The 27,351-nt window shown below is 41.2% G+C and overlaps 1 protein-coding gene across 1 annotated transcript; it reads right to left on the reverse strand.

The window, feature by feature from the left end:
• Positions 1 to 388: 388 nt before the first annotated feature.
• TSPAN13 (tetraspanin 13) lies at positions 389 to 17,435 on the reverse strand. The gene is made up of 6 exons (XM_087773747.1): positions 17,278 to 17,435; positions 4,909 to 5,076; positions 3,510 to 3,590; positions 2,533 to 2,646; positions 2,085 to 2,195; positions 389 to 874 (listed from the first exon to the last, which is right to left on the reverse strand). The coding sequence occupies exons 1-6, from the start codon at positions 17,338 to 17,340 to the stop codon at positions 800 to 802; spliced, it is 612 nt and encodes a 203-aa protein (XP_087629873.1). The 5' UTR covers positions 17,341 to 17,435; the 3' UTR covers positions 389 to 799.
• Positions 17,436 to 27,351: the final 9,916 nt, after the last annotated feature.

Below are 27,351 nucleotides of genomic sequence, written 5' to 3' on the forward strand. Positions count from 1 at the left end.
GATGACAGACCACTATTGATTCTGATGTTGCGCAAATACCAAACTTCGTTCACTTGTCAAAGAAAAAAAGTTTCAAGTTTGTCAGCTGCAGATCACATTCTCCTGGTTTTCTTCATTCATTGTTCTCATAGTGAAGATATCCATTAAAAAGTAAAGAATTGTTTTTACTCTCAACAAAATTCTAAAGCTACCAGAAAGCCAAAACAAACAGGGAAGGGGAGGGGTGAAGACTACAGTAGTCATTAACATATACTTATGTGCACTACAGAAAATAACATCTCTAGCTTCTATTTTTACCTTCACAAGAAAGTGGGAGACCATTATTAAGACAAAAAAGTTGACCAGAGTTCATCCTAAAGCCTAATCAAATCACACAGTCCAACCATCCTCCATATATTTTTATCATTTTAATGAGAAATCATGTGAATTTTTGTAATCAATGAATACAGCAGAAAATACTCCTGGGTTTTTTTGAACACCAGAGAAACCAGTAGTGCTATAAAGCTCACTGTATAGAGTTCACCACATCAATCACCAAAGTCTTAACAGAGTTATTTAACCAGCTCAGAGTAGCAATCTGACTCTGCGCAGCTACTGAATGCACCAGTCTACTTCAAGAGCGAGATTCTTAAAAGAAAAATAGTGGGAAATGAAATATGAAAACTACAAATTTCTTTTGGAAATAAAGTTTTCTTTTAGGTACATGTAGAATACCTATTATGGAGAAATACCAAACTATGGAGAATCAGTATTTTGAAGTAGAGGGTGCAGAGAGAAGATTCACTCCTTTATAAACTTATCAAAGAAATGCACTAGGGTTTGCACGGGGATCCTTTTGGTTCCTGTATCTATACGTCAGCCAGACTCCCAGAATCTGAAAACAAAACCCAAAGATATTATTAAGCAGAGGATCTCCACCCCATCTTCCATCAGTTTTACAAAACTTGATTTAAACATAAAATGAATTTCCAGTACACAAGTTTAGGATATTTTACTATTGCTAAAATTGCACAACGACACACCAGCTTTCTTAATTAGAAAAAAGAATGCACCTTCTCAGAAAGAATTCATACTTCGTAACAGAGAGAAGAACAAAACAAACAAGCCAAAACTGTATTCACAATGCAATGTGAAGTATTTCTTATAGGCGTGCCTAGTATTAAATTATTCTTCCGCTCCCCAAACGATAAATATTCATAAACCTGTTTTTAGTGTAACGATAAACAAATCCTCCAAATCGTTTCATTTTACAGTTACCACGTAACTATAAGGCTATTCTTCTAGTACATTTTCAAATCCTGTCATTCCCTCCAGCTACCTTCCTCCCTCCCGGCAGCTTCACATTTTTAGTGGAGAAATTGGAGGGCAGATATCAGAGTGATTCTGTTTAAGTTGCTGTATCTCTCTTGTTGCTATAATATCTACAAACCTTCTGAAAACTGCACTAAGAAGCAGGAGGAGTATCTTCACGTGCTCTACTGTGGGGTTATGAAAGACCTGCTCTGAGGATTTTTATTCACCCATCAATAAAGAAAGTATATGTATCATCTGGGTACTACAACAAAGAATCAAAGACCTTTTTAACCCGATGTTTAAAATACAGTTCACTCATCATGAAACTATATCTTTGCACTACAGGAGGCACAAAAAAAAAAAAAAATCCCAAACCCAAAAAACCCCAAAGACTGCGTATGTGCGTGGATGGGGGGAGGCAGGAAGAACAGGGGAACAAGGTAAAGCAATGGCACTCTTTTTATTACTTTTGGAGAATGGTAAATCTGAATAGCTAACCTCCTGCAAAACTTAAACTTTACAGCACCACATTTTAATGTGGTATCTAGTTGTGGTTTGAGTCTAAATCACATAAAGTTGCAAGAATTCCCAGTGTTGAATAAAGACGAGTCCTCCTTTTGGCAGACTTAAGCAAGCTGATAGCCTGGAAAAATTTTACCTAATTAATTATTTGTCTCCTGAGATAATACTGAGAGTTCCTGTAATAAACCCCCTAAAATTAATTGTTTCACAAAACGAAGCCTTAAAAGTGGGGAAAAAGCACTCAGTTTTCTAACCTCCTACTCACTTACCTCTGTGAAACTGAAGAAGAGTCCTATGCCTCCAACAAATCTCAGCACCATTCCAGAATACTCTTCTATTATTGGTGCACATGGTTGACACTGGTGATTTCTAAAACAATCCTGTAACAGATACAGAGAATTGCATTCCATCTTCTGATAACACTTCATTGATTGAAAGCATCTAGTTAGCTCTATAAAAGACTGCCAGCCATGGACAAAACTCTAGCAGTTTCAAAAGACTCCAAAAAAGCAAGTGTATAAATGACAATGGCGTACAACCTATCAAGGGTGCTGTGTGATTATGTTTCCAATAAGTTAACTAAAGAGCTTAGTATCATTGTAACAACTACCTTGCACATTTCTTTAAAAACTCTGCTTTCTGCAACTATGAAAACAGTTGTACATATTTGAACAAACACAAAGAAGTTGTAAGTTTTTTCATGCTTGAAGAACTTACAGAGGAGCAAGTTTCATTCGGATCAAAAACTCTGAATCCACAACAATTCAGATTTCTCTCAATATCTGTTCTCGCGCTGTTAGTGTTATTCCATCCCACCTCTAGAAGTTGACTCTAGAAGGCATAAGCAAATACACATTATATTAATTAAACTGTTTTGCATTTCATTGGAAACCAATACACTAGGCCAAGCTGATAATTCCCTAACCAAAATCTTCAGACCCTGAAGTCTAACAGGATAATATATTAAAGAATTACTTGAACGTTCAAACAGCCTGTGTAGCTAATGAAACGGCAGCACCTAGCAGCAGCACAGTCATGGTTATAATTAATTTTCTTCCTTATTTTTTTTTCCTAAACATGATAAAAGCACTAGTAATGAGACATGCAACTAATCTAACTGGGACTGCTCAGGTTTTAAACAGTGTGCTTACATGTAGGAAGCTGATTATTTAGTCACTGTACCCTTGCCTGCTTCTTATGCAGTTAAGAATTAGGCTCCATACCCCATGGAAGCTGGTTTTACTTTCACACTTAAGGGTCATCTCTGTTCCTAATGTAGTCATGACCTTTTCAGTTACACAAAACCAATCTTTACATTATGATTACTGTACTCTTCATCAGCTTAACTGGAATTGCTGAACACGAGACAGTTAAGATATCATGCTGCTATACTTGTGACCATAAAACTACACAGGAAGCCTAAAAACAAAACAATTTAAAAAAGACAGCTGAAAGTAATTTTAGAACCCAGATGTATTTCTTTCTAGCTACCACAGCCAAGCACTGCCTAAGGTCTACTCCTTATTTAAAAGGCTAATGCTGATTTTCTTAAAATATGCTCTCCCCATTTTGTGGAAGACTATATATATATATATATATAAAAAATATGTGTGTGTGCGTATGTCTGTGTATGTACATATATATTTACAGTATTATGCTGTAGATTAACTGAGAAGTCAAGAAACTTTTCTTACCTGCTGCTCCTTGTTTAGTGCCAAACAGGCACAGGAGACAGAAAACTGGACAATAAAGACTAGCAAAAGAATAATCATGTACTGGAAATAGTAGTTAAGGATACACTCTCAAATTAATTTTGCTTTTACAACACATACACCTAATGGTATTCCTTATTTCACTGGATAACAATAGGTCCTTTAAAAACAAAAGAAATACAGAAGTAAATTCTGACTGGATGTCGAAAAGATGACCCAAATAATGTTCCCAGAACTCCATTACCATATATAATCTCTTTTTGGCTACTACTATACATAGCTGGTATTTCTGGGTTAGGTGTTTCTTGCCTAGCAAGACAACATGAGCAGAGAGGTTAATAAAAGGAGCTTCGACAGAAATCTATAGCCAATTTCTCCAGCTTTAGGGACTCATGTTGTCATTTTGAGATACTTCACTTAAATACAGTAGTAAAGAAAACGCTCCTCTGGGTATTGCATATTCAGAAGTTTTTTTTCTTCAACGACATAGTCCTGTAATTAATTACAAAAGGTAACTTTGGCCTAGATTAAAACAAAAAGCGAGAGTTGCTTTTGGAACACAGCCTCACACACTTTTGGACTAACGCATCTGAAAACAGCATAAAACAATAAGAAAAAACTTTGGTACTGATGATCACATTTTGAAAGTCAGGCACAATTTCACTGCTGTGTTCAGAGGCAGATACTTATCTCACACAATTAAACTGTTTGTAAAGTGGAGGTGACCACTTATTCACAGACCGCAATGAGAAAAATAAGAATTTTGTCTGATGAATCTCTTCTCTCATCCAAACAAATCAACTTTGTTACGCAAGGCAGCACTACAGACTGCTTACACAGCATCAGTAAGCATAAAGGGACAGCAAAGCACACTGAGAAGGCCTGTGCTCATTTCCAGTCTGGGTTCACAATTAAAGACTATGTATGTAAAGAAAGTGCTTCCTGACAGCCTGTGTTACCCACAATGCATTCCCCTACCAGTTACAACCAGCTCGCTATCTGGAAGTATCACCTTTCTCTACCGTTAAACATTAATAGCTCACAAACTCTAGCTTGGTGTAGGGCTGAGCACACAGTAACAGGCACCTGTGACACAGTGACCCATCATAAAAAGCTCTCAAAAAATTAAAACAGTTTGATTTTTAAAAAGAGGAGACGTGAATACTTCTGTCTTCAGAGCACAAACAAGGGAGAAAAAAAGGAAGCTGGAATAAAGTTATAAATGGGAAGGAAGTTTAATTTAGACTGTACTTGACCAAAGTAAGATTGTGAATTTCTGTTCTGTTTCTGAAGCACTTTCCATATCAGTCTCAGCTGACAGAGCAGGTTGCTTACATGGCTTGAACCATGCTGTGATCCATGTAATGCATTAGAAGGATACAAAGAATAGCAATACTTGATGATGTTTCACCGCACCAATTAATCCGACTAAGGCAATAAGGAAGAGGAAGATTCCTACTGCAATTGCCACTCCAACAACTCTGAAACTAGAGATGAGGCCAAAGCCGATTCCCCATGCCGCAATTCCAATCAGCAGCAAGCTTACCAGCTGGAGGGAAGAGAAAACAAAAAGTTAGTCTGTATATTAAAAGAGGTTCAACCTACACACAGCTACATTCTTTACATTAAAGTTATTAGGTACAATTTTTCTTTCCAGTGCAAAGAGAAGAAGCATAACCCTAAACAAACCAATCCTCCACTTCATCGTAGAGATAATTTCAGTTCCAGATGTTTTAAGGCATACGTATTCTTCAACACTGCCAATATGGAGCTGTTACAACCTCATCTACCTGCAAGTCGAGCCATGTTGCATTACCTGTGACTGACTAGACACTAAACTGAAGTGTGGATTATAGCAGAATTGACAAGCTAAAATCATCAGCTTTAATTCACAGGATGGAAGAAGAATGAAAATTCCAGATGTCTTCTGAAACAGAGGCAGTGTATTTAAAGAAAATAGGATATACAGCTCCACAGCTCTGAACATGTAAAAAAGTGCACTTTGCCAAAACTTCCTGTAATCAGGATTACAGCTGTATTAATTCATTAGAGAAGCTTCTACGTAGTTGATGATACAACACAACAGTTAATAAGGTCACACAAAAATACTTTTTAGATCTGTATCTCAAGGACTTCATGCAGTAAAACAATAAAGGTGCCCTGTCTCCACTACGTATTTCTTCAAGAAAATAGCTCTACTGTGCAGTCAATCCTATTTCAGTACCCCAAACGCTCTTATGCTGCTTCCTTCCTTTTAAAGGTGGTATTCAAGGAAGGCAGGCAGAATCTGTCCCAGTTAGTTTACTGGGATTTATTGTTTATATGGGCAGGAAGCTCCAGCCTTTCCTGTTTCCATGCCAAAAACACAGAACAAAAAAAAAAATTCCAACATGAAAAGCTGCAGAGAAATCTGTAATGAGGTACAGCAGGAGGGAAGCAGCAGACAAAGCCAACCCAGATGTCCAATACGCAAGATGCCTAACACTCTCGTTTGAAACAGTTAGACCTATGTGTAACATATCGCCCATTACGTTCTCTGTTAAATAACACCAATTCAACATGCAAGTTTTAACTTTCCAAAACCTCACCAAAAAATACTCAGAAGTTGTATCATTATTAAAAAAAAAAACAAAACCAACAACCCAAACCAAAACAGTAAGCACTTAGTCTAGTCCAGCTACTTGGCTTTACAGAGCAAGCACTTGTACTTGCTCACCAGTTTCCATTCAAACAACCTATCTCATGACATTTACTGCTTATCCAGAGGGGTGAAAAAAATTAAATATAAGAGGAAATTTCCAACTTCTCCATCATTTCAGTATACTTACCCTACAGAAGGGCATTTTTCTTCATTTTAATACCAAATATGTCTGTGTATTTTTTCAACTTCAGTACCTTTTAGAAGACTGACCTATGTAATGCTGCTTTTGAAACATGGAAATCTAAGATAACATCAAGAAAGCTAGTAAAATCAATAGTGATGCTCATCAAGATCAAAACACAGTGGGTGTTTTTTTTCATGTGTTCACACAAGAACACACGTCAAAAATGTTTTTACCAAATCCATGGGAGAAATTTAAGAGTCTGCAAGAAGAAAAGGAGGATATTTGTCATACCTACACCTCTCTCTTACCACATGAAGAGACAAAAGAACGATATAAAATTCAAAGGAATTGTTCAATACCAGTAGAGTTTTAGGATTAATTCACGTTTGTCTTTGTTTCTCAAACAAAAAGCGTTAATCACCATGTTTAGTTAAAACCAGAACATCGGGCCAAGATGTCGTGAATCTAAATTACAGACGGGGGGAATAAAAAAATAAAACAAAACAAAAAACCTTGGCTCTGTCACAGACAGATTTTCTGAATGCATACTGCACAAGGCTATAAACTTCCTGATGTTGTTATGTTAAAAATTAGCCTTGCTAATCAGACAGTTAAGTGCAAGATCTACCTGTTCCGATCTATGCCCATTCACTTTATTTCATTGTCTCATACCACTGGAAAGATTTATTTTTCCACGTAGGTATCAGAAGGGAACAACAAAAGAAATCCCATAACCCAATTTCCAACCAGAAAGTGCTGGCTGACGTCCCATGCTCTGCATCAACTTCTAAGCACTGAACTCACACTGCCACTACACAGATCTTCAAAGTGTTATCTCATAAAAGAATCTCAAAGGCAATGTCAAATTTCAATTCATTTCACAAAGAAAAGCAGAAGAAACTTTGCTCCTAATGATTTTCACCAATACTTCTTTCTCTTGCCTGATCAGTGACTGCAAATCTTTATTTTCACCAATCTGCCTTCAGGATACCAAAATGTGTATTTGTTCACCTTTTCGTCCATCTCATAAGACGCCTAAAACAATTAGATGAAATGAATTTTATTCTTAAAGTATCAAAATCAAAAGAAGAGACCTAAACACAATCTGTGCTTAGAACACCCACTGGATAAATGCAGCGCATGCGTTGCAGTGTACCAGTTACTTGTTGCTGCTGTAACTCATCTCAGCTTCCATTATTCTGAGGATATGCACATGAAATGAGTGTGTATGACACTAAAAGTTATTACCAGTTTTAGAGCCATCAGCCTAATTTTCAAGCTTTACCCCCACAATACCAAGGCTATATTTTCTCTTCTTTCACACGACAAAGTTGTCCATTGTCAAATCCTTAAAACATCTGGAAATTCAGTACGATCACAGGTCCATGTTACTGCACTCTGGTTGGCAAGCTATGCGAAAATGCTGTATCCAGTCAGGCAGATACCTGATTTGGATCAAAATAACTATCAGATATTCCAATTTTGGCCCTTAGAACCGTGGAAAACAGACCTCGTGTTTCAAAACTGAAATGGAGACCACAGGTTTACAAACCATTCCAGAAACAGATTTAGTATTAAGTTCCTGCCTCCTCTGCACGTTGACTGAAAGATGAAATTATGGTTATTCCTTCATTTTCAGGTTTGGGTTAGACAAACTGAATGTTGAGCTATAAAACTATATATATATATATATATATAAATATACATATATACACACACACACACAGTTTTATAGGGCCATAATGTGGAAAACTAAAGTAAATGTGCATTATTACGAACAGGAAAAATAATTTAAGCTGTTTTGGGAAGAGGTTTTACAAATTTGTAAAACAATGCAAGGCTTTAGCCACTGTTTAGCTGCTAGAACGACTACTCAATAATGCTTATTCCAGTCTTTGAAACAAAAGCATTTAGATGCAATATTTCTAAAAGTGGAGCTGCTAAGACTCTGTAGTAAAACGCACTTGAACAAAAATACTTAGTGACCCTAACTACTTTTAAATTAGTAATATGTACACTCTAAACATACAAGCTTTATTTACTTATAAAAAAATCACATATTTCTGTTAAATAAAGGAAAAAGGACTCTCTACAGAGCTTCTGAATGTCATGTTTTATTTTACTGAAACCACATTTCACAGCACCAGAACTCCTCCAAAGGAAACAGCATCACTTACATAAAGCTAGCTTTGGTTACTAACACTTCAAATATTTGCTTGATAAATCTACCAGAAATACATGAAATCCCAGTCCAGTTTTTAGTAATTAGGACTGATCTGGTTTCCCACAGTAGTCTTATTAGTAAGCTGAAAAGGCATGGGTTGGAGAAACGGCCTGTTAAGACTGAATGACAATGGGCTGGACTGCTGAGCTTAAAGCATAGTAATCGATGGCTCAGCATCCAGCTGGTAGCAGGTAAGAAGCACCACAAAGGCTGATACCAGGGCCAATATTATACAGTATCTTCATCAACAACCTGGGTCCTAAGACAGAATGAATCCTCAGAAAATTTGTGGATGATACTAAACCAGGAAGAGTGATTGACTCTCCAAATAGAGATTCAACTCAGATGGACCTTGATAAACTTGAGGAATAAGCCAACAGGAATCTCATGAAGTGCAAAATTCTGCTCCTGGCGTGCTTCAGTGGAGCCTGGGAACAGACCGGTTGAACAACAGCCTCACTGAGATAGACCTGGGGATCACACTGGTTGCCAAGTTGAATATGAGCCAAGAGTCTGCTCTCATTGAAAACAGGGAAAGCCAAGAGGAGTCCAATCAAAGGAAACTTAATGCTGGTGAGATTGCAGCTCAAACACTGTGTCCTATTTCAAGCCCCCCAGGTTGAAAAGGAATTTGAGAACCTGGAGAGAGTCACCAAAATGGCCTGGAGCCTCGAGGATGATGCTTGAGAAGCAGGTGATGGAGCTGGGTTTGTTCAGCCTGACAAAGAGGCAGCCTAGGGATAATCTAATAGCAACTGAATCTGAAGGCACATTACAAAAACAATGGAGGCAAACTCTTCTCAGTATTGATGGACCACAAAACAAGAGGCAACAACCGTAAGTAATGGCTTGGGAAGTTCAGACTGGACATTAAAAAAAAACATCTGCGAGGTGGTTTGGTGCCATACTCAAGAGAGGTGATAATTTTTGTTCTCAGAGGTTTTCAAGACTCAGCAGACAAAGCCACAGCTGGCAAATGAGTGTTATTTGTAAACCTGCTCTGAGCAGCAGCCTGGACAGATGAGCCCCAGAAGTCCCTTCCAACCAACACTCCCACACACCACAGCCAGCTCTTCTACCGTGGAAGCTTTGCCACTCTCCACATCAAAAATCATTTTTAACAGGCAGATAAGGGACAGATTTAGCACTGACCAAGGACGCCTCTGTAACGTCTAGCTCATTAAATAGAGACTACCACCAGCTCCTAAACCCCATATCAACAAAACACCTTCTAACAAGCAGTAAGAAGGTCTCTCAATAAAAGAGCAATGAATGATTCCTCAGAAGTACTTACACAGCTTCAAAAACACAAGTACAAGTCTTGTTCTCAGAAGTGATTTAAAAGGTCCCATTCACTTAATTCATGTTTACATAGAAAGTCAACTGGCATTAAGAGAAAAAGAATTTATTACAACCTCAAGCTGGAGCAATCTGTCTCACAGAAAGATGCTACAAGCACATACTGTCCACAAACCAGAAAAGCAACACAGAGGCATGGGAAATATGTGTGTGTGTGTGTGAGTGACAGCTAATATTTTAAATTTAATATCCTCATTTACTACATACTATCTTCTCCATCAACACAAACTCTAGCAACCTTATTTAAAAAGCAAACATGCAAACATGGGATTAGCATAATCCAATATATAAACTCATCAATTTGCAATTAAGTAAATGCTTTACCAGAACAAACCTACAGGTTCACACGAATCCTAAGTGAAGATCAGTAGTCTTCACTATGAGACTGAGTACTTTTCTATGAAATAAAAAAAAAAAAAATTAAGAAAATCAAGCATCTTGCCAATAGACAAAATCTTACTCCAATGTCAGCATCTCTATAGGAAAGATTTTAGGGACTGTAAGTTCAAGATCAGTGGAATGGATCAGACTCCACTTTAAGGGACTTCCATTATATTTTTTTATACATATATATACTCATACACACACATTTGAACTTCAGAGGTGTTTCAACAATAACAATTTCTAGACAAAGAAGAATTCCTTTGTCACAGAGGTAAAGTCATCACAAGTTTGATTGTCCTGTTCTCCAGTTAACTTCTTCTTAACATGACTAAAGCATTAGCCTTTACAGTACTTGTTGGGGTTTTCCTTCCGCTTACTGCTGCATAAATCACGACTTCTACAACAGCAACAAAAATCTCCTAATTAACTCTATTCTTATAATCCAAGTTCTCCTGTGCACATAGTTGCTCATTTCCCTCACTCCTGTCGTGGAAAAATGTATTTCTCTTCACACTTACTGCTGGTGTACTTATCCACAAGCTTATAGTCTACATTACAAAAAGAAGCCAAAATACTGACAAATTATTTCTCTAGACACCACCACTGAGAAAAAACTCAAATGCCAAAACCAGTTCCTCCTTCCTTCAACAGCAAGCCACAAGCCAATCTGCTGTTTTGACTAACTAGCAATTTTTCAGCATTTCAACCAGCTTGGACTGCTCGCTAGGAATGAAGTCATACGCAGAAGTTACTGTTCTCGCCATTTTCTTGTAGCCTCGGCCCAAAAAGGAGTTAGTAAAAACTGCATTTCAGAACTCAAATTTCAAGAAACAAAGCCTCACTGTTCCCTGGGTAAAGAGATTATATAGCACTTACACTGGTATCAGCAAAGGAAATATTTACAGAATAGCTGTCAGGCTGGATATGGAACAGGAACTAAAACCAGAGAGATTACATGCATGATGAAACACATCCTCCCTAACCTCCCTCTCCACACATACGTTCATATTCCACTTCTTTTAAGGGGGCTTTAAAGTTTAAACCTCAAATGCTATGTATTTTGAAGGTAGAGATTTCCACCACCCTTCCCTTCAACTTGGCCAATCATTTCTGCACAGCCACAGAGAATCTGGAAGACAATACTTATGGTCCCCTGCACTTCATCTAAAAACACATTAAAACCACAGGCAGTATATAGTGGTGCATCTTTAGCAAGCTAAGACTAAGCTAAATTGATTTCCATCACAGCTGTAAGCTAGCCAAACTGTAAGCAACTTTATCTCCTTACAGTACTTCTTCAGCTTTACTGAGAGCACAGTAAAGGCTAAGCAGTAAGGAAAGCTCTGGGTACCTCCAAAGGATTTCTAACAGAAAGCAAAATCTTCCACCTTTAGGTGACTTATTTAAACGAGGAGTGATCAGTAGTGTGGTTACTGAACAGCCTTGAGACACATGATGTGGAACAAGCAATTTATGTGAAAGGCAGCATTCCTGTCTCTTATCACGAAAGCCAGTTGTTTCAGTTTGATGGCCTAGTTCAGGGTTCTTCACGTTATTGGCCAATAATTAGGATCAAATTGGTTTTGACCATGTAACAAGCTTCTTTCATGTTAAAATAGCAGTGAGATTTAACCCATTTTATACAGAAATGCAAGCTTTCTGCTGTGTAGCAGGAACAACTATCTTCTGAAATGTTTACTTTTGCTTGCTTGATTGTTCATTGTTTAAGAAGTTGTGAGATGTTTTCAGGAAGGTTGGTGATCCCATAGATCCTTCTTCCACACATACCTCTCCCTCAACATAAAAACAGCAGCAGAAAGAACACAACTAATAATTTAAGCAACAAGGCTACTTCAGGGCATTCAAAGGGCTTCTCGATAATTGTGCTGGCTTTAAAATGTTCACCTGCACTGCTAGGATGGCTGAAAACGTCAGTGGTATCAAAACATACCATGCTCCATACAACCTCCTTCTTCTGTGCCCTGTCGTTCTCCAGTTCTTTCACTACACAGGGTCTGTCTTCCCAGCTTCAAATGCCACTATGCATTCTGCTCAAGACAAGTGAAAAAACAAAACTCGCTCGTATCTGGTCTACAGACCCAGCACGTCTCAATTCTGACCTGCTACCACAAACCGCTGTCACTTTGGCTATAAAATGACACACAGTATAGCTGAAGGCATTCCCAAGCGCTGACGAAAAGTCTTAAAATATGTATCTATATTTTTGCTGTAGTCACTCTTCTGTGTTCTCAAGCATAAGCATAGAAACCTTCCCAAAAAGCCAATGTAAACAAAAAACCCTGAGACTAAATTGACATGACCAACATTAACCTTCCCTGCCACACACCCGGGAGCTTCTGTACCACTCTTATTTACACGTCAAGACTAGATAGCACAGCTTCTACTGCTGCCTTCAAAATGTCCTTGAGAATGACAGAAATGGCTCCAAGGCAACCTGTCCCATCTGCTGAGCATCCAGTTAGGACGATGACCCAGACCAGCCCAGCACAGGCTGGTGCTGGCGCAAACTCACGACGCTGCACTCCTAAATGCTGACTGGAGATCGTCGGACATGGCGAACAGCAGGCTGTTTACTGGTTGCTTCTGAACAAACAAAACTTATACAAACTGAAATGGAATTGAATGCAGAGACCATAGGTTCGTTTACCACTGTGAAAGAAATTGCCACGAGGCAAGAACTACGTTTCTCTAATTCCTGTTCGCTAGTACCTGGCTCCACGTAGCCACTACAACGGTCAGAAATTATCAGAAAACATGGAAAACAGTCACATTGCCTTTCCTTAGGAAAATCCAGATGTTCACCCTGCCTCTAACACCAGATTTTCCCTACACAGAGAGAAGGGAGATGGAGCTAGCAGATCAGCATGGAAGATGCAACATGCTCAACCCTCTGCGTCGGGAATGCTGCAACTGAGACAAACACTACTAAAAACTCTACCGTGGCGAATATGTGCTGTCCAAATGTGAGAATTTCTGTCCTCATCTTTGTACACTTTCATAATACAGGAAAAGCGATTTTGATAAAGAGAGCAGAAATGCACTAATTACACTTTCAATAAATACTCCACCCAGAAAACAACAGGCAGCAACAGAAAAAAAAAAAAAACCTTTCAAACACAGTGCTTTGGAAAGTGATGCAAAAACCAGGACACTTCATAGGCAGTTTAGAAAACAAGTTCAGAGAGCAAAGTATTATAAAAAGTAAATGATTTTGATAAAAGTACTTTCTAGTGTTAAGAGGAAACATGGATGCTCTTGTGGAATGAACTCTGTGCTACTAAAAAATACACCCTTTTAATGGTAAAGGTACTGTATGTTTTACTTTAAATCAAATAGCCATTCTAGCTGTAAGAAAAACTGAAAGCCTGCTGATCAAAACAAAGGCATGATGTTTACGTATTGACAACAAACAGTTCATGTTTGCTGCTGCAGCAATAATTAAGTAGCTGCTCGGGTGACAAAACCAGCACACACCATACAAATGAACTGACTGTCAGTATTTTTTTTTTAAATTTTAAATATTTAATCTTGTGGCCCAGCTACCACTTCAGTCTTTCATCACTAGCTAGGACTTAGGAATTTCCCTTTCCTTTCTGAGAATCTGATTTGAAATAAGATATCAACTGTTCACACTTCAACACAATTACTCAAGAATTCCTTGGAAGGAACACTGTCCACCTAAGGAAATCCTTGTCTGGTTAAAGTGAGCAAATAGTGGTGGAGCCAGTATCTAGGGTTCTCATACCTGGAAGATTGAAAGTCTTGAGTTGCATACACATCCTTGAATTTGGCTGAACTCTGTGGACAGGCATTTTAAACAGTTTGTATCGGTTTGCCATTCAATGGGAAATGTAAATATGATTGAATAAATAAAGACAAAATTGGTCAGATACCCAAAACTAATATTTTAAAGGTCCTTGTATGCAGACAGTTCTTCCATGTAAGACTTTATTCCAGCAATACATGTCATATTATATACACACTGAGTCAACAAATAGTCTATTTTTCTCTACTCTTCCAATACCCATAAGGAACCATGCTGAAGTCAGCAAGACTCAGCATAGATGCCAGAATTACTCATATAAAATAAATTAAAAATAGAATCAGGGCCTAAGGACATTAACTTAGTCCAGAGAAGAACCAAAAGTCATCAGCAAAGCACCATCTGAAAAGAACGTTAAGTGAGCAATTAGGTTAGCGGGTTTCTGGTTTCTTGCCTTAAACCAGTAACTGATTTATTACTGCCAGGACATATATTTTTCTTGGTGTACTACCATAAAAAGTAAAACAAGACAGCATTTAAAAAAAAAAAAAATTTAAGCTCCAATATGCTATTCTAGGAGTGTTTTAAAGAAAAGCAGACTATAAACTGTAATCCCCAATATACAGTTCTGAGGGTTAATTCATTCCAAGCATCTGATACAGACACATCAATTGTAGCTAGAAAAACATTCAAGAAGTGTTACCTATTTGACCTTATATCCCTTCTTACCCCCACTACTCCCTTCCGACCAATTATTACTGTGAATTAACATTGTTTAAAAAGATGATGATGAAGTTCTTGCTTTGGCTGTCTTCTGTATTTTTTTTCCAGCTTGGGAAAAAATAAGCCCATCATTCATTGTGCTATTGCAACCCAAGTTTTAGATTGTCAGGTTTTTGTCTAACCAAGGAACAGAGAAGCCCACACATTTTGCTAGATCAACTCCACCAGGCCAACTAAACACCTTAAATGTTATTTCTGCAACTCAGAACTTAAAAGCATTAGTCTTGTAACTTGCCTATAATTAATAAGCAACACAAGCAATAACAATCCGGTATTTCAGTTACTATAATTCAAAGAAGTCATTCCTTCCCTTCACCAAAAAATACGTTCTGCATAGGTCAGATGAAAGAATACCAAGCGATGCCCACAAAGTAAATTCTACTCAGGGAGACATCAGAGCAAGATTAAAGCAATAGGTGCATTGTACAGGTATCACAAACAGAACTACAGAGGTCCCAAAGATGAACCCACCCTTGCTATGCCCAAAAGACCTACCAGACCCCTTACACCTAGTTAATATTCCTGGCTGTAGGAATAAGCAATGGTGTCTTCAGAAAAAACACCTGCTGTCCACATGACATCAAAATGAGATTTGTGCATGTATTATGTTAGAAAGATCCAGATTTCTCTCACTCTTCTATCACTCAAGAAATAATAATAATAACAACAATAACAAAAAGAAGTCTTGCATTAAGCTCTGGTTTACGGAAAAGAGAAATCAGGATGGGACAACTGACCTATAACCCATTCACTGGGATGGGGCAAGCCCACGAAAAGTTGGCCAAGATGATCTTTTCATGTCCATTCCAACCTGGGGTATTCTGTAATTCTAATTTACCTTCATTGTCACAGTCTACATATACTAAACTTACGTCCAACTACAGATGCCAAATGCGGCAATGCCTACCTGCTCCCCTCTATTCTGGCTGGGGGTAGCATGGGCAACCGATAGCATCATATGGATCCAGGGTGACTTTCACAGCAGGTAGGCTGAGCTCCCTAAGCATGCTCCAAAGACTTTTTCAGGGACATACTCCATTCCGCAAGGTCCTCCAAGGAAGCACACACAATAGCACAGCCTCTCCTATATTAAAGGATTTTGTTCTGCTCTTTCCTGAGGGAACCGAGGGTCACCTCATACACCAAAGAATATAATAACAAACAGCTCTGGCTTCAGCACAAGCACTTCTACATCCATTCATGCTCCGTCCTGGTGATTACCATCAGGTCCAGTAACTACCAGCTATGAGAACCGTTTGTTCTGATGAACAGCATTAGACCTGTTTGTTCTCCTGTCTCGCCTTCAGCAAAGATCAGGCAGTGCTTTCAGAAAAGCACTGATACAACTGCCTGCAAGCACTGGCTGACCCCAATTTCAGTCTGCCGAAAGTCACCCCCAAGCACGGCTGTTAACATGAAACACTGGAGGACACGCTACCTCTCCGGAAGTGCTGCGAGAGGAAGCCATTACACATAGTCCTGTTTCTTGCTATTTCTGTGTCATTTTAAAATAGACAATGGGGAAAAAAAGCCACAGCTATACCACAATTGGAGATTTCAGCATTCTCTGTTGGAAACAGGTCCTCCAACTTGCCTGAACAAAAGCAGGTACCTGCCCGGAGCTCCCCAGCAAGTCAGTTATTTCCATTTAGCATACCATTATTTCCCCCCCCCGCCCCCATGCATGTTCCCACCGCCCCGAAGCAGCCAGACTTTGTAACCCGCGGGTCCACCCCAGGGGAGAGCAGGGAAGCCTGCTTACTGGGGCCTCCCCAGCGTACCCCCCTCCCTCTCCGGTGTGCTTTGGTCTGTACGGGTCCTGTAGGGCCCAATACACCGACGAGGCACTTGTCACTCACCGAGCTGCACTTATTTCGGTGCCGCTCCTTGGTTGAGGAATAGCAACATAAACCCTTCCTCGTTCACGCCTGGCTTCGCACACCGACCCTTCCAGACAGGGAAAAAGGGCGCCGGCGGGCCGGGCCTCCCCCCGCCACGGGGCCGCCCCCTCCCCAGCCCGGCCCGGTCGGGCCCGGCCCGCCGGGGGGCCGCAGGAGGGGAGACACCCGCCCCGGGCAGGCAGCGCCCTGGATTTTGATCCCGGGGAGCCACGTCCCTGCGGTGACAAAGCCCGGCCTGACCGGTACCACACCCTCCTCCCCCTCACAGCCGGAGGCTACTACCGAGCGGCGGCCCCGGCGCGGGGCGGCCCCGGCGCGGGACGACCCCGGCTCGGAGCCCCCCCTGCCCCTCAGCAGCAGCCCGCCGGGACGAGGCCGCCTCAGGCCGGAGGCAGCCCCGCCACCCGGCGGTAGAACCCACAGGGCAGAGACCATCACCGGGCAGCGCGCGCCGCTCCCGCCGCCTCGCCTCAGCGCGGCGGCCACGCACCGTGTAGAGCAGGTTGAGGGCGCAGAGGCAGTTCTTGGAGCAGGCGAAGCCCCCGCACACCATCGCGCCGCCGCCGCTGCCGCCGCTGCCGCCGCCGCCGCCGGGGAACCGCGCAGCAGGAGGCCGCCGCGCCGCGCCCCGCCCCCCACCGGCCGCCAGCGAGCGGGCGCGGCCGCAGCAGGTGAGCGGTGCCCGTCGCCGCGCCCGCTGATTGGCCGCTCCCGGGCGCAAAGGTAAATATATGCAAATGAGGAGGCGTGGAGAGTGCTGGGAGGCCTAGCGGCGGCTCTGCCCGCCGGCCCCGGCACCCGTTATCTGCGGGCTGGGCTGCGCTCCGGCCTCGCCGCAAAGACCCGGCCCCCCCGGGCGGCTTGTATCGGGGGGCGGCGGTGGCCGCCCCGTTCTCTTCCTCTACTGTTACGGAGGCCGCCGGGGCTCCCGCCGCGCCCCGGGCGGAGAGTATATGGCTAGCGTTCGGGCACTTGCTTCGCCCTCCCGCCCGAGCCCAGGGCTATCGGGCCCCGGGGCTGGCCGTGCCGCCGGCCCTGCTGCTGGCCCTGCTGCTGGAGGCGGGCTGGGCCGGCCCCGGCTGCGTGGGCCCCGGCTGCGTGCTCTGCCTGCGAGATGAGGTGGGGAGAGGGAGACTTGCTGGGCCCCTACCTAAGGGTGAGCGGGGGAGGGTTGGCATCTCCTCGGCCATTTTGTTGTTTAGGGAGCGAGAGATTCCTCCTTTGCCCTCCATGATGGCACGTATGTGTCTGTAATCGATGACCCAGTCACCTCTGCACTCAAAAGGAAACGTCCAGGGATTTACTTTTCTACGGCATTAAGCTGTTTGGAGTACTGTTTGAGTTTTACTAGTCATTCATCTGTATTTTTATTTCTTTTTTTTTTTTAATTTTTATTTGAAATTTGTATTAACAGCCATGTTTCCACTCTGCTGCTTCTTTCATCTTTGCATCTATGCATTTCCTTAGTTTGAGGGTTAAATAGCCAAAACAACACCCTCCATCTCTGTCAATAATCTTCTACTAGTCTGTACCAAGTTTTTATTGCTGTTTTTAATTGGCTGGAATGGTGTCCCAGTTCACTAATATCCTCCAAAATCCTGTCTCTGCAGTTGCCATGGGCTGCACTCTGCTGTGTGATGCTTTATAATAAATACAACAGATCTAATAACTGCCAGCTGCTTCAGTGTGTACATGTGTTGCAGGATTAGCGTTCAAAATATTTCCTTATCTTTTTGCTGGGCCTCGCAAAGAGACAAGGAGACATATGTTCCTCCCTTGGGATGTCTGTAAGGGTACGTAGTGCAGTAGTTTTACTTTGTCGGGGTTTGGCACCAGAGAAGAAGTTATGATGGTCAGTTCCCAGTAAGCAGAGGAAGCTGCATCTACTTTCTGATGAATTCACAACAATTCTTAATAGGAACTTGTCATCAAAACAATTTAAGAAGGAAATTCCAAAAGCATTTTGTTTTATGTAATTTGGCTGGCCTCGGTCTGCTAAGGGAAGCCACAGCAGGCTAATAATCCTTGCCAGCAGTGAGACAGAAAAAGGATGAACAGCAGCAGGCTTTGGCTTCCCTGGTCTGTCACTCAGATCTCTTTTCTGTTTTTTTTTTTTTCTTTTAACATCTTTTTTCCATGCTCTTTGATATTTTGCCAGACTTCTGCAATTAAATATAATACACATTTTTTTTCTCATGCAATGACAAAGACTCCTGGCTTTTTTTTACTGATGTGTATCTACCTCTCAGCTGCTAGCCAGGCAACAAATTAAAATTCTCCAATATTTGTGACCACAAATTATATCTGAATGCTCAACAGCTGCTGAAGCTTTCTGTTTCTAAACTTGACAGACACAGACTATCCCTGCTGCTGGAGCTTTGTGAAGTGATGGGATGAGTGAAAAATCTGTTGTGTTTTTTTTTTCCCCTTGCTAATTAAACTGATGATCTTGTGGCTAATTTGGCCTACTGGGAATGCAGATTTACTGACTGGAGCTACTGCCTTTACTGGGCCACGATTCTGATCTTTTGGGCCCAAGTCTGGCAGAGTGTAAGCCCAGTATAAAGTCACTTGCTTCAGTGCAATTTTACCAGCTGCTTTTAATTTCGTTGTAAAGACTGGTTTCAGAAATTGTTTGATGCCCTCTCGATAGGAAAGAGAATCTTGAATGTATACCCTTTCCTGAACACAGGAAGCCATCAGCATACCAAATGTTTTTTTGTTGGATTTTGTTGCAAATGCTCACATATAAAGTTACTGTACCATTGTTCCTTTGGTTATAGTGCTGAATTATTTAATATTATCATCCACTGCCCTTCTTCTTAGAAGATCTCTTTCACTGTTAATTATTAAAAGGTGTACCTCCACTTTCTTAATTAATGCTGGTGTTTCTTGTTAAGCGACCCAACTCCTACAGTCCTTTGTGGGTGAGAAGTACCTACTACAGGTTTATGTCTTCAGATTCAGGTAGGCATCTAACCATGAGTAATGCAACTTGTTTGTACCCACCTCTGACCATAAACTCTGGGGCACAGTTCAGCTGGCATAAATAATCAAAGGCTACAATTAAGTAGATAGAGCTATGATGAATGAATGTAGCTGGGATCTAGTTCTTTTCTCCCCCACCAGTTCTGTTCACAAGTTATAGTACAAACTTGGAATAATATGGTTTAGATTTAGAATAATACTTTTGCTGTTACAGCATTCGGCTGTGCTGACTGTTGTAGTTTTTGGTGGTGGTCAGGAGTATGTCTGTGCTCACATTCCCCATCAGGCTGCAGAACTTCACTTGTATTCTGCCTAGAACTAAATTGGCTTAATTCTTTTAAATGGATAGTTACAAATTATTAGTTATAAAAAGCCTCTTTTGCAGTTGGAGGGAAATCTCTCCTTTTCTGCAGGGAAAGCACAGATAGTGTTTATTTGATTATTTTTTAAAGAGTATTTAAATAGCTGGTCCAAGTGAGGATCCTAAGTGTTTGTTTCCTCACCCTTTCTCTGTAGGGGACAAATTTTGCACCGCCATCTGTTACATGAATCCAGAGCTGCCAGACATATCCAAAAGCAGAATATGCCTTTCCCTTTTCTTCCCTCACTTTTTTATGATGCTTATTCTCCGCTTCCTTGCATAGTCTTTGTTCTCCTGCCCTTCTTTGGTGTCTTTCAATGGCACTGCTGGCAACAGGAGGAGCTATGAACAGTGTGAATTAGTCGTTCTTTCATGGGAAACTGCAACAGGGGAGAGTACACTGGGCACTTGTAATGCTGCTGACGTGCACTTACAGGCAGTACAAAAGTACGCAAGGAAACGCTCCTCCAAGGAGAGAGAGGAGTGAAAACGCAGAGTTACTGGGGCTCGATGCCGGCATGCTTCTTACTAGTCAGAAGAGCTTCAAATGGAGCCGTTTGGATAGTTTACTCTTCATTCCCTGTAAAGCTCATATCAGCTGGGGTGGTTTCCAGGAGGTTTTCTGCATGGGGCCTTCTGCTGAAACACTCTGAATGCAAACTCAGCTTGTAGGCAAATCTCTTCTGTTTCTGTAGGCTGCGATCCCACATTATCGCTCCTGGTTTATGTTATTTATTATGTGCCTGAAATCTAAAGGTCTGTGTCACTTCTGAGGCACAGATTTGAAATGTGAAGGCTCAAGTGTACACTAAGTTCTCCTAAAGTATATACTATTGTCTTAAAATTAAGACAGTGTGACCTTTTTTCTTGCACTCCACTATTATGGAGTGTCTAAAACATTTTAAGTGAAACATTGTTTGCAGAAATTGATTTTTATCGCTTTATTTTTCCCAGGTTTACAATGAGCTGTTGACAGCACTTTGCGTAGTTCATTTCACTCTTTGTCTTGTAAAGTCATTTTTCTTCCCGTGTTGTTTGTATAAAGTCTCTCAAGCACATCAGATTGGGGGAGAGGAAAAACAGGGTTAAAAAAAGCCAGGTGTTTCCAGGAGTAGGAATGCCATATGCAATCTCTGTACTTGTAATTATTAAAATTAGACTTTAATTTTACTTTGTCTTCTTAAATGTATAAGCAAAATACTTGTGGTAGTAGGAAAAATAAACATAATGAGTCTAAGTTGTATGAACTCCATTGCAAGACAATCAGGCATGTTAAAACCAATGCTAATTCCATTAGGATTTTAAAGAAACTTGGAATGCACCTTGCACAATTTTCTTCTCTGGCTACATTTGTCTTGCTATTTCTGTGTGTCTTCCTGTTGATTTTTTAAAGTCTAGCATCAGTCTTTTTGCTTCCATTAAGACACTATAGGAAAACTGCAAATGACAGTGTTAAAATCAGTAATTTCATACTTGTTGCTATGATGATGCAGCATCTAGGGATTTTCTTATTTTCCATTTATATATGCAGAAAGGTCCCACAGGGTTGTCTTTAAAGCTTACTGCATCAGCCCTAAAAAACAAGCCAAGCATCTGCTATCTGTCTAAATTGTTTTCAAAGTATTTATTGTATACAGTTGACATTTTTAAATGTTGGCGTTGAGGTGCAATAGTGAATATTCACTAAAGGGACAGGGCTTCAGCTGGCTTAACTTGGAGTAAATACAGGGCTTATCCTACCTTGGCAGTTGACCATTAAAGCATGTTCCTGTGCTTGGACCAGTAAGTGTGTCTGAAGTTTGATGATGGCTGGAGGATCTGTGTTAGGGTCAACAAAGTTTGTGAAGTGAAATGCTGTTTATGATCAACTCTCCATGGAAAGTAGAGGTTCCAATGTCCGGTCATTTCTTGTGTCACTGGAAGGGGAAATCTGAGTCATTTCGGTCACCTGAACCGCCTCAGTTGTTCAGTCATGTCAATTAGTCACCCCAGTTATCAGTAACGCAGCAGGTAGAATATATGGAGTCAATAAAACATACACTTAAAATGTTATGTGCAGTAACAATTGAGGTTTTTTAAGAGCTAAATGTCCTGTGGACATACCCCAGTTATTCACAAAATTGTTTTGTAATTAATTCTCCGTGCCACAGTGTTTGCACGCAGTCATGAATTTCTCTCCACTTCCTGGAACGACATCAGTTTCCTGGCAGTGCGGTTGCGCTCGTGCCATTCCAGCCCCAGCCTTAGAGAATCCCCTTCTGGCACCAGGTGGTGAGGAATAGCAGAGGTAGGCATAGCTGTTACATGGATCTTTGCTGTCTTATGGGTAGACGCACAACGTGTAGTGGTGGTGTTTCACGTTGATGATCATTATGAGCCAGACACGAGAAAGATATGATTCTGGCATACAGAATAAGCTTGTGTGTGTTGCTTGGATCAGAGGTGCTTCTCTGCAGAGAAGAGAAAACATACAAAACTGTTTGGCATTTTTATTTATTTATTTTTAGTGAAGTGGAGCATTGTAGATTGAGAAAGGGAAATTAGGACAGGAAAATAGGCCATTTAAGTACAGTGGCTAGAGCAACCCACAGCTAGGTCAGAAACTGGCTCCTCCAAAAGCACAAAGACCTAGCAAATGTTCAGTTTAGTAAGTCTGACAAGTGGTTACAAGTGACTACTGAATAAATAATGGTTTGTTCATCTTTGCTCTTGGAAAGACAGATGCTGAATGTATTCTTTGAGAAACTTTCTGACCAAAATCAAAATGGCATAAAGTTCTTGGATTAAGCCTGGAAAGTTGAATCACTGTTAGAAAACTACCTAGAAGGGGGAATCTTTTCAAGCAAAAGCAGCTACAGGCAAGCGTGAAGCCATTGTTCTGGATGGAGCAGCTGGATGTCCAGCCTCGCTTTTTAAGCCATTCTTTATAATTCCCTCCAGATCTACCATGCAGTGGGTGAAAATAACATTGGTGTGTAACAATAGCATGTCTACTTGTTAATTCAGTTGATGCCCATGTCTTTTGAATTGTCGCATGAATAGCGCTTGCCAGACAAAAGATAGACTTGGTGAAGTTTGTCCCTCTAATGTTTATAGACAGGTGAAGGGGGGAAAAAACAAAACAAAATAACAAAGAACTAAAATAGCACCAGGACACTGACTTTAAAGGGAAAGTGTATTTCGGAGGTCAGCCTTCTAAAAATAGTAAAAGAGGCAAATACTTATTTTATAGGTTCAGAAGCTAGTTCTTGGGATTTTCTGAAGATCTTAATTGTAAGAATCGCCTTCCGGCACATTTAAAATCCATTTTCAATTGAGCTGATAGAGGATTAGGGTAAGGAGAGTTTGTTGCATCTAATGTATTAAAGATACAACTATAGGCTGAAAATAGCAGTATAAAGATATTTTTGCATAGTAGCACGTGAAAGGCTTGACACAAAGCCCAGTCCTTCTGTTCAAGACCAGGATTCAGGATGTCCTGGAATTGGGCTGGTTTTAGTTAAGTCTGGAAGAGAAAAAGGCAGAAATCTAGATCCAGGCAGCGAAGTGATCTAATGCTTCCTGCAGGTAAACCCAAACTTACTTGTGCTGTTATGTATAAGGCACTTGGGTGTCTCTCTGGAGAGGTGGATAACTGCTGGGAAGGTAGCCTCTTGGAGACAGGGTTGATCATACTCTTTTCTCATGGGAAATATATCAGTGCAGTGTGGTGGCATCTGATCCACTGTCACAGCTGTTCTTCAGGTCTGAAATAAACCCAGAAAACTTCAACAGTAAATATAAATTAAGACAATAACTCTGTGATTAACAGGACATGTTAATGCCTGTGGACTAACAGTGGGATGTAAGCAGTGGGAGAGTAAACAGTTTTCAGATTAATTGCCGTTTTTATTGGTCTTATGTTATGTCTGCTGCAGGTTCTCATTACCATCACATCCCAAAGGTTTCCTCTTATCAGGTTCAGGTGGAAACCATCACCACTTGGTTTTGGTTTGTAGGGAAAATGGATGTCATCTGCTGGATGCTCTTCCAGGTGATTCCCTGGGAGACTTCCAAGAAATCCTGAAGTGATCAGGCATCATATGCTAAGATGCAGAAATCCGAAGTGTTTACAAGTACGTAGAAGAACAGTAGAGGACAGTCTGAGCAAGACCTTGTACTGTGGGAGTGGAAGGGTGGGGAGAAAAGCTGTGCATCACAGAGGAAGTTCAAGCACCGAGGTTCTGATGTAAGCTGCTTAGCTAAGTGCTCGTCATCAGGTCTGTCTGTGGGCTGTGTCGCCGTTCATCCTGTGCGTGTGAGCTGTGTGACAGGTTGTGTTGTGCCTCTCACAGAACCATGGAGAACACAGGCTGGCAGGGACCCCTGGAGGTCGTCTGATCCAACCTTCTGCTGAAAGTAGGGCTAACTCCTGAGCCAAAGCAATTTGCTCAGGGAGACAGTCAGTCAAGTTTTGAACATCTCTGAGGATCATAGAATCATGGAATCACTTAGGTTGGAAAAGACCTTCAAGATCATCAAGTCCAACCATTAACCTAGAACTGCCAAGTCCACCACTAAACCATGTCCTCGAGCACCACGTCTACCCTTCTTTTAAATACCTCCAGGGATGGAGACTCAACCACTTCCCTGGGCAGCCTCTTCCAATGCCTGACTACCCTTTCGGTGAAGAAATTTTTCCTAATATCCAACCTAAACTTCCCCTGGCGCAGCTTGAGGCTGTTTCCTCTTGTCCTATCGCTTGTTACTTGGACTGACCCCCACCTCGCTACAACCTCCTTTCAAGTAGTTGTGGAGAGCGATAAGGTCTCCCCTCAGCCTCCTCTTCTCCAGGCTAAACAACCCCAGTTCCCTCAGCCGCTGCTGAGTTGGAGGGCCACAACCTGTTGGGGCAACTTGTTCCAGTGCTTGAGTACTCTCACTGTGAAAACTTTATCAGAATTAACCTTGTTGCAACTTGTGGCCATTGCCTTGTTCTTTTGCAGTGTCCCTCTGAGAAGAGTTTGTCCCTGTCTTCGCTCTAACTCCTTTTAGAGAGTGGAAGACTGCAGTCAGATCTGCCCCCAGCCGCCTTCTGTCTAGGTTAAATAAACACAGTTCCATCGTCATTCCTACGTCATTCGTCCAGGAGCCAGAGCAGTCCTTTTCCTCCTGCAATGTCATGAGCTGGTATTTTCCTTTGACTTCCTGCTAAAGTGGGGTAGATCACTTGTGAGAGAGCAGAGATGTTTGGTCCAAACCAGCAATCCCCAGGTGAAAGAAATTCACGGGAAGAAGAGAAAGTCAGAATGCCAAATTTTGGTGTATCTGTTGTTTCTTTCTGTGGTTTCTGTAAAGCACAGTCAGTATGCTCATCGTGCTCCATTGGCATGACTTATCTGTGGTAAAGTTAGCTGCTGTGGTTCTGTGATGATGTGAAAATCTTTCAGAAATGGACAACTTAGTTGTGAGCAAAACCTTGAAAACATGAGCAGTAACTGGCTCAAAATTCAGAAGGTGAATTTAAAGAACCTAATTTCTTTCCTCATATCAAATCTTAAGCCGGCATCATAACTAATTTAGGCACCTGACGTACATTTCGAAGCAGTTGGTTCAGTAATAATGCTATGTGCCCTTAGCAATTCATCTTTCTTTAAAATTTCTCATTATGAGAACAGCCTAGCTTTTCTTGCAAAGAGAAGACCTACAGCCCTGAGCTGCTAGTAAAGTGAATGAGCGTGCATGAGGAGCATATAGAAAAAGCTATGACTCTTTCCTCTAGTTAGGGAAACAACCTGCCGCTGCCAGCCAGTTCTGCATCACCACTGTCATCTGCGTGTAAGCTGGGAAGCAGTTTTGTCATTTGGTCTTTTCCCTTGAAAGCACTGAAAGACTATCAGGCCCTCTCACAAAAACGTAAAGCAGCATGAGCGCTCAGGAGTATGTTCATCTATGAGAACAGGTCTTTATTTCCCAGTAGTCTTCTTACAAGCAGATGCCACTAACAGTGAAATTGGTACCTAGTAACTATGAAATAGAAGAAGCAAACCGGGTTTTTTACTTGGAATGTCAGGTGATATCCAGAGTTTGACAGCAAAAGCCTAAAGTCTCATGCTTGTTCTGAATTTACTGCTTTGCTCTTGAGCTATACATCCAGCTCCAGTACAATAGCAGGCATATCACTATGAAAATCAGCCTGTTTGTCATGGTGTGGAGTGCGTTTCTGACTTTATGCAAGCTAAGCAATATATAGGCTTACGAATTTAAACTTTGCTTCATGTTTTATCTTACAGGTTAGCTGCTTATCGAGTCTATTGTCAGTGCTTTCTGCTATCAGTGCCCAAACATCTGCATTAGGGACATTACACAAGCTGACAGTCATACTGGTATCTGCAATAAGTAATTAATCCCTTAAGCACACAGAAATTTTCTGTCAGTTGAATTTGCTTGGTACGATTTCCCTAAAAGAAAGATAAAGGTGGTAAGGTATGGCTTATCTTTCACCAAAGTTTCTTCTCGGAGTCCCAAGACTTTCCTCTGAATTTCAGTGGTCTGCCTTGCCAGCCTGCATTCCCAATTTAGGGTTCACCCTTTTGAAGCTGTGGCTTTTCATGTTTCTAGTTGGTGCTGGTCGAGACAGCTCGAAAATGGTTTGATGTGAATCAGCCAGGTATTAACTTTGGTTTGTACATTTTTTCTATGCAGTTGGCTTTTTTCTATGTAGTTTACACAGTCGAAGAGTGTTGTGCCAGTGTGCTAATACAGTTTCCATTTAATTATATACTTTCACATGGGTCAAGAACCCTTGTGCAAGAGAGTAAGAGAAGCAAACAGTAAGGGATGAAGGAAGGACACAGCGAGTTTTTTGCTGTTCTATTTTCTTTTTTTTTTTTTAAGAAAACAAATGAGTGAAGAATCCCAAAATGAGAGAAAATGTGCAGTGACTGTGCTTTGTAGAAAGTACACTGAATTGCAAGCAAAGGTAAAGAGAAACCTAAACTTAATTCTGCAGAGAATTTTAAATTATGGTGGATTTTCAAGTTAAAAATAATTAGTTTACTTTCCAGTGTGAGCTGGAAAGTGGTTTTGACACCATCTTGTGTTTTATTTCCACCTTCTATGTATGAGTGAGAGACGTCAGCTCTGGAAGCTGCCAGCCTGTCACCACAGGAGTGGCTTTTCTTCTAGAAGTGTACTGAAGTTTGATGGTATGGTTTTCCTGGAGCAGCCCAAGTC

The sequence above is a fragment of the Nipponia nippon genome, unplaced genomic scaffold, assembly GCF_047370975.1.
Source record: "Nipponia nippon isolate SJK-2023a ecotype South Korea unplaced genomic scaffold, ASM4737097v1 scaffold_1, whole genome shotgun sequence".
In the NCBI taxonomy this organism is placed as follows: Eukaryota; Metazoa; Chordata; class Aves; order Pelecaniformes; family Threskiornithidae; genus Nipponia; species Nipponia nippon.

Bases quoted from the DNA above. Each gene is read 5' to 3' on its own strand.
- TSPAN13 (XM_087773747.1), bottom strand. From the start codon at position 17,340: ATGGTGTGCGGGGGCTTCGCCTGCTCCAAGAACTGCCTCTGCGCCCTC. The intron at 3,591-4,908 runs GTATCCTTCTAA...TACTATTTCCAG, and splicing joins ATCAAGTATTGCTATTCTTT to TACATGATTATTCTTTTGCT. The intron at 2,196-2,532 runs GTAAGTTCTTCA...TATCTGTTACAG, and splicing joins CGAATGAAACTTGCTCCTCT to GATTGTTTTAGAAATCACCA.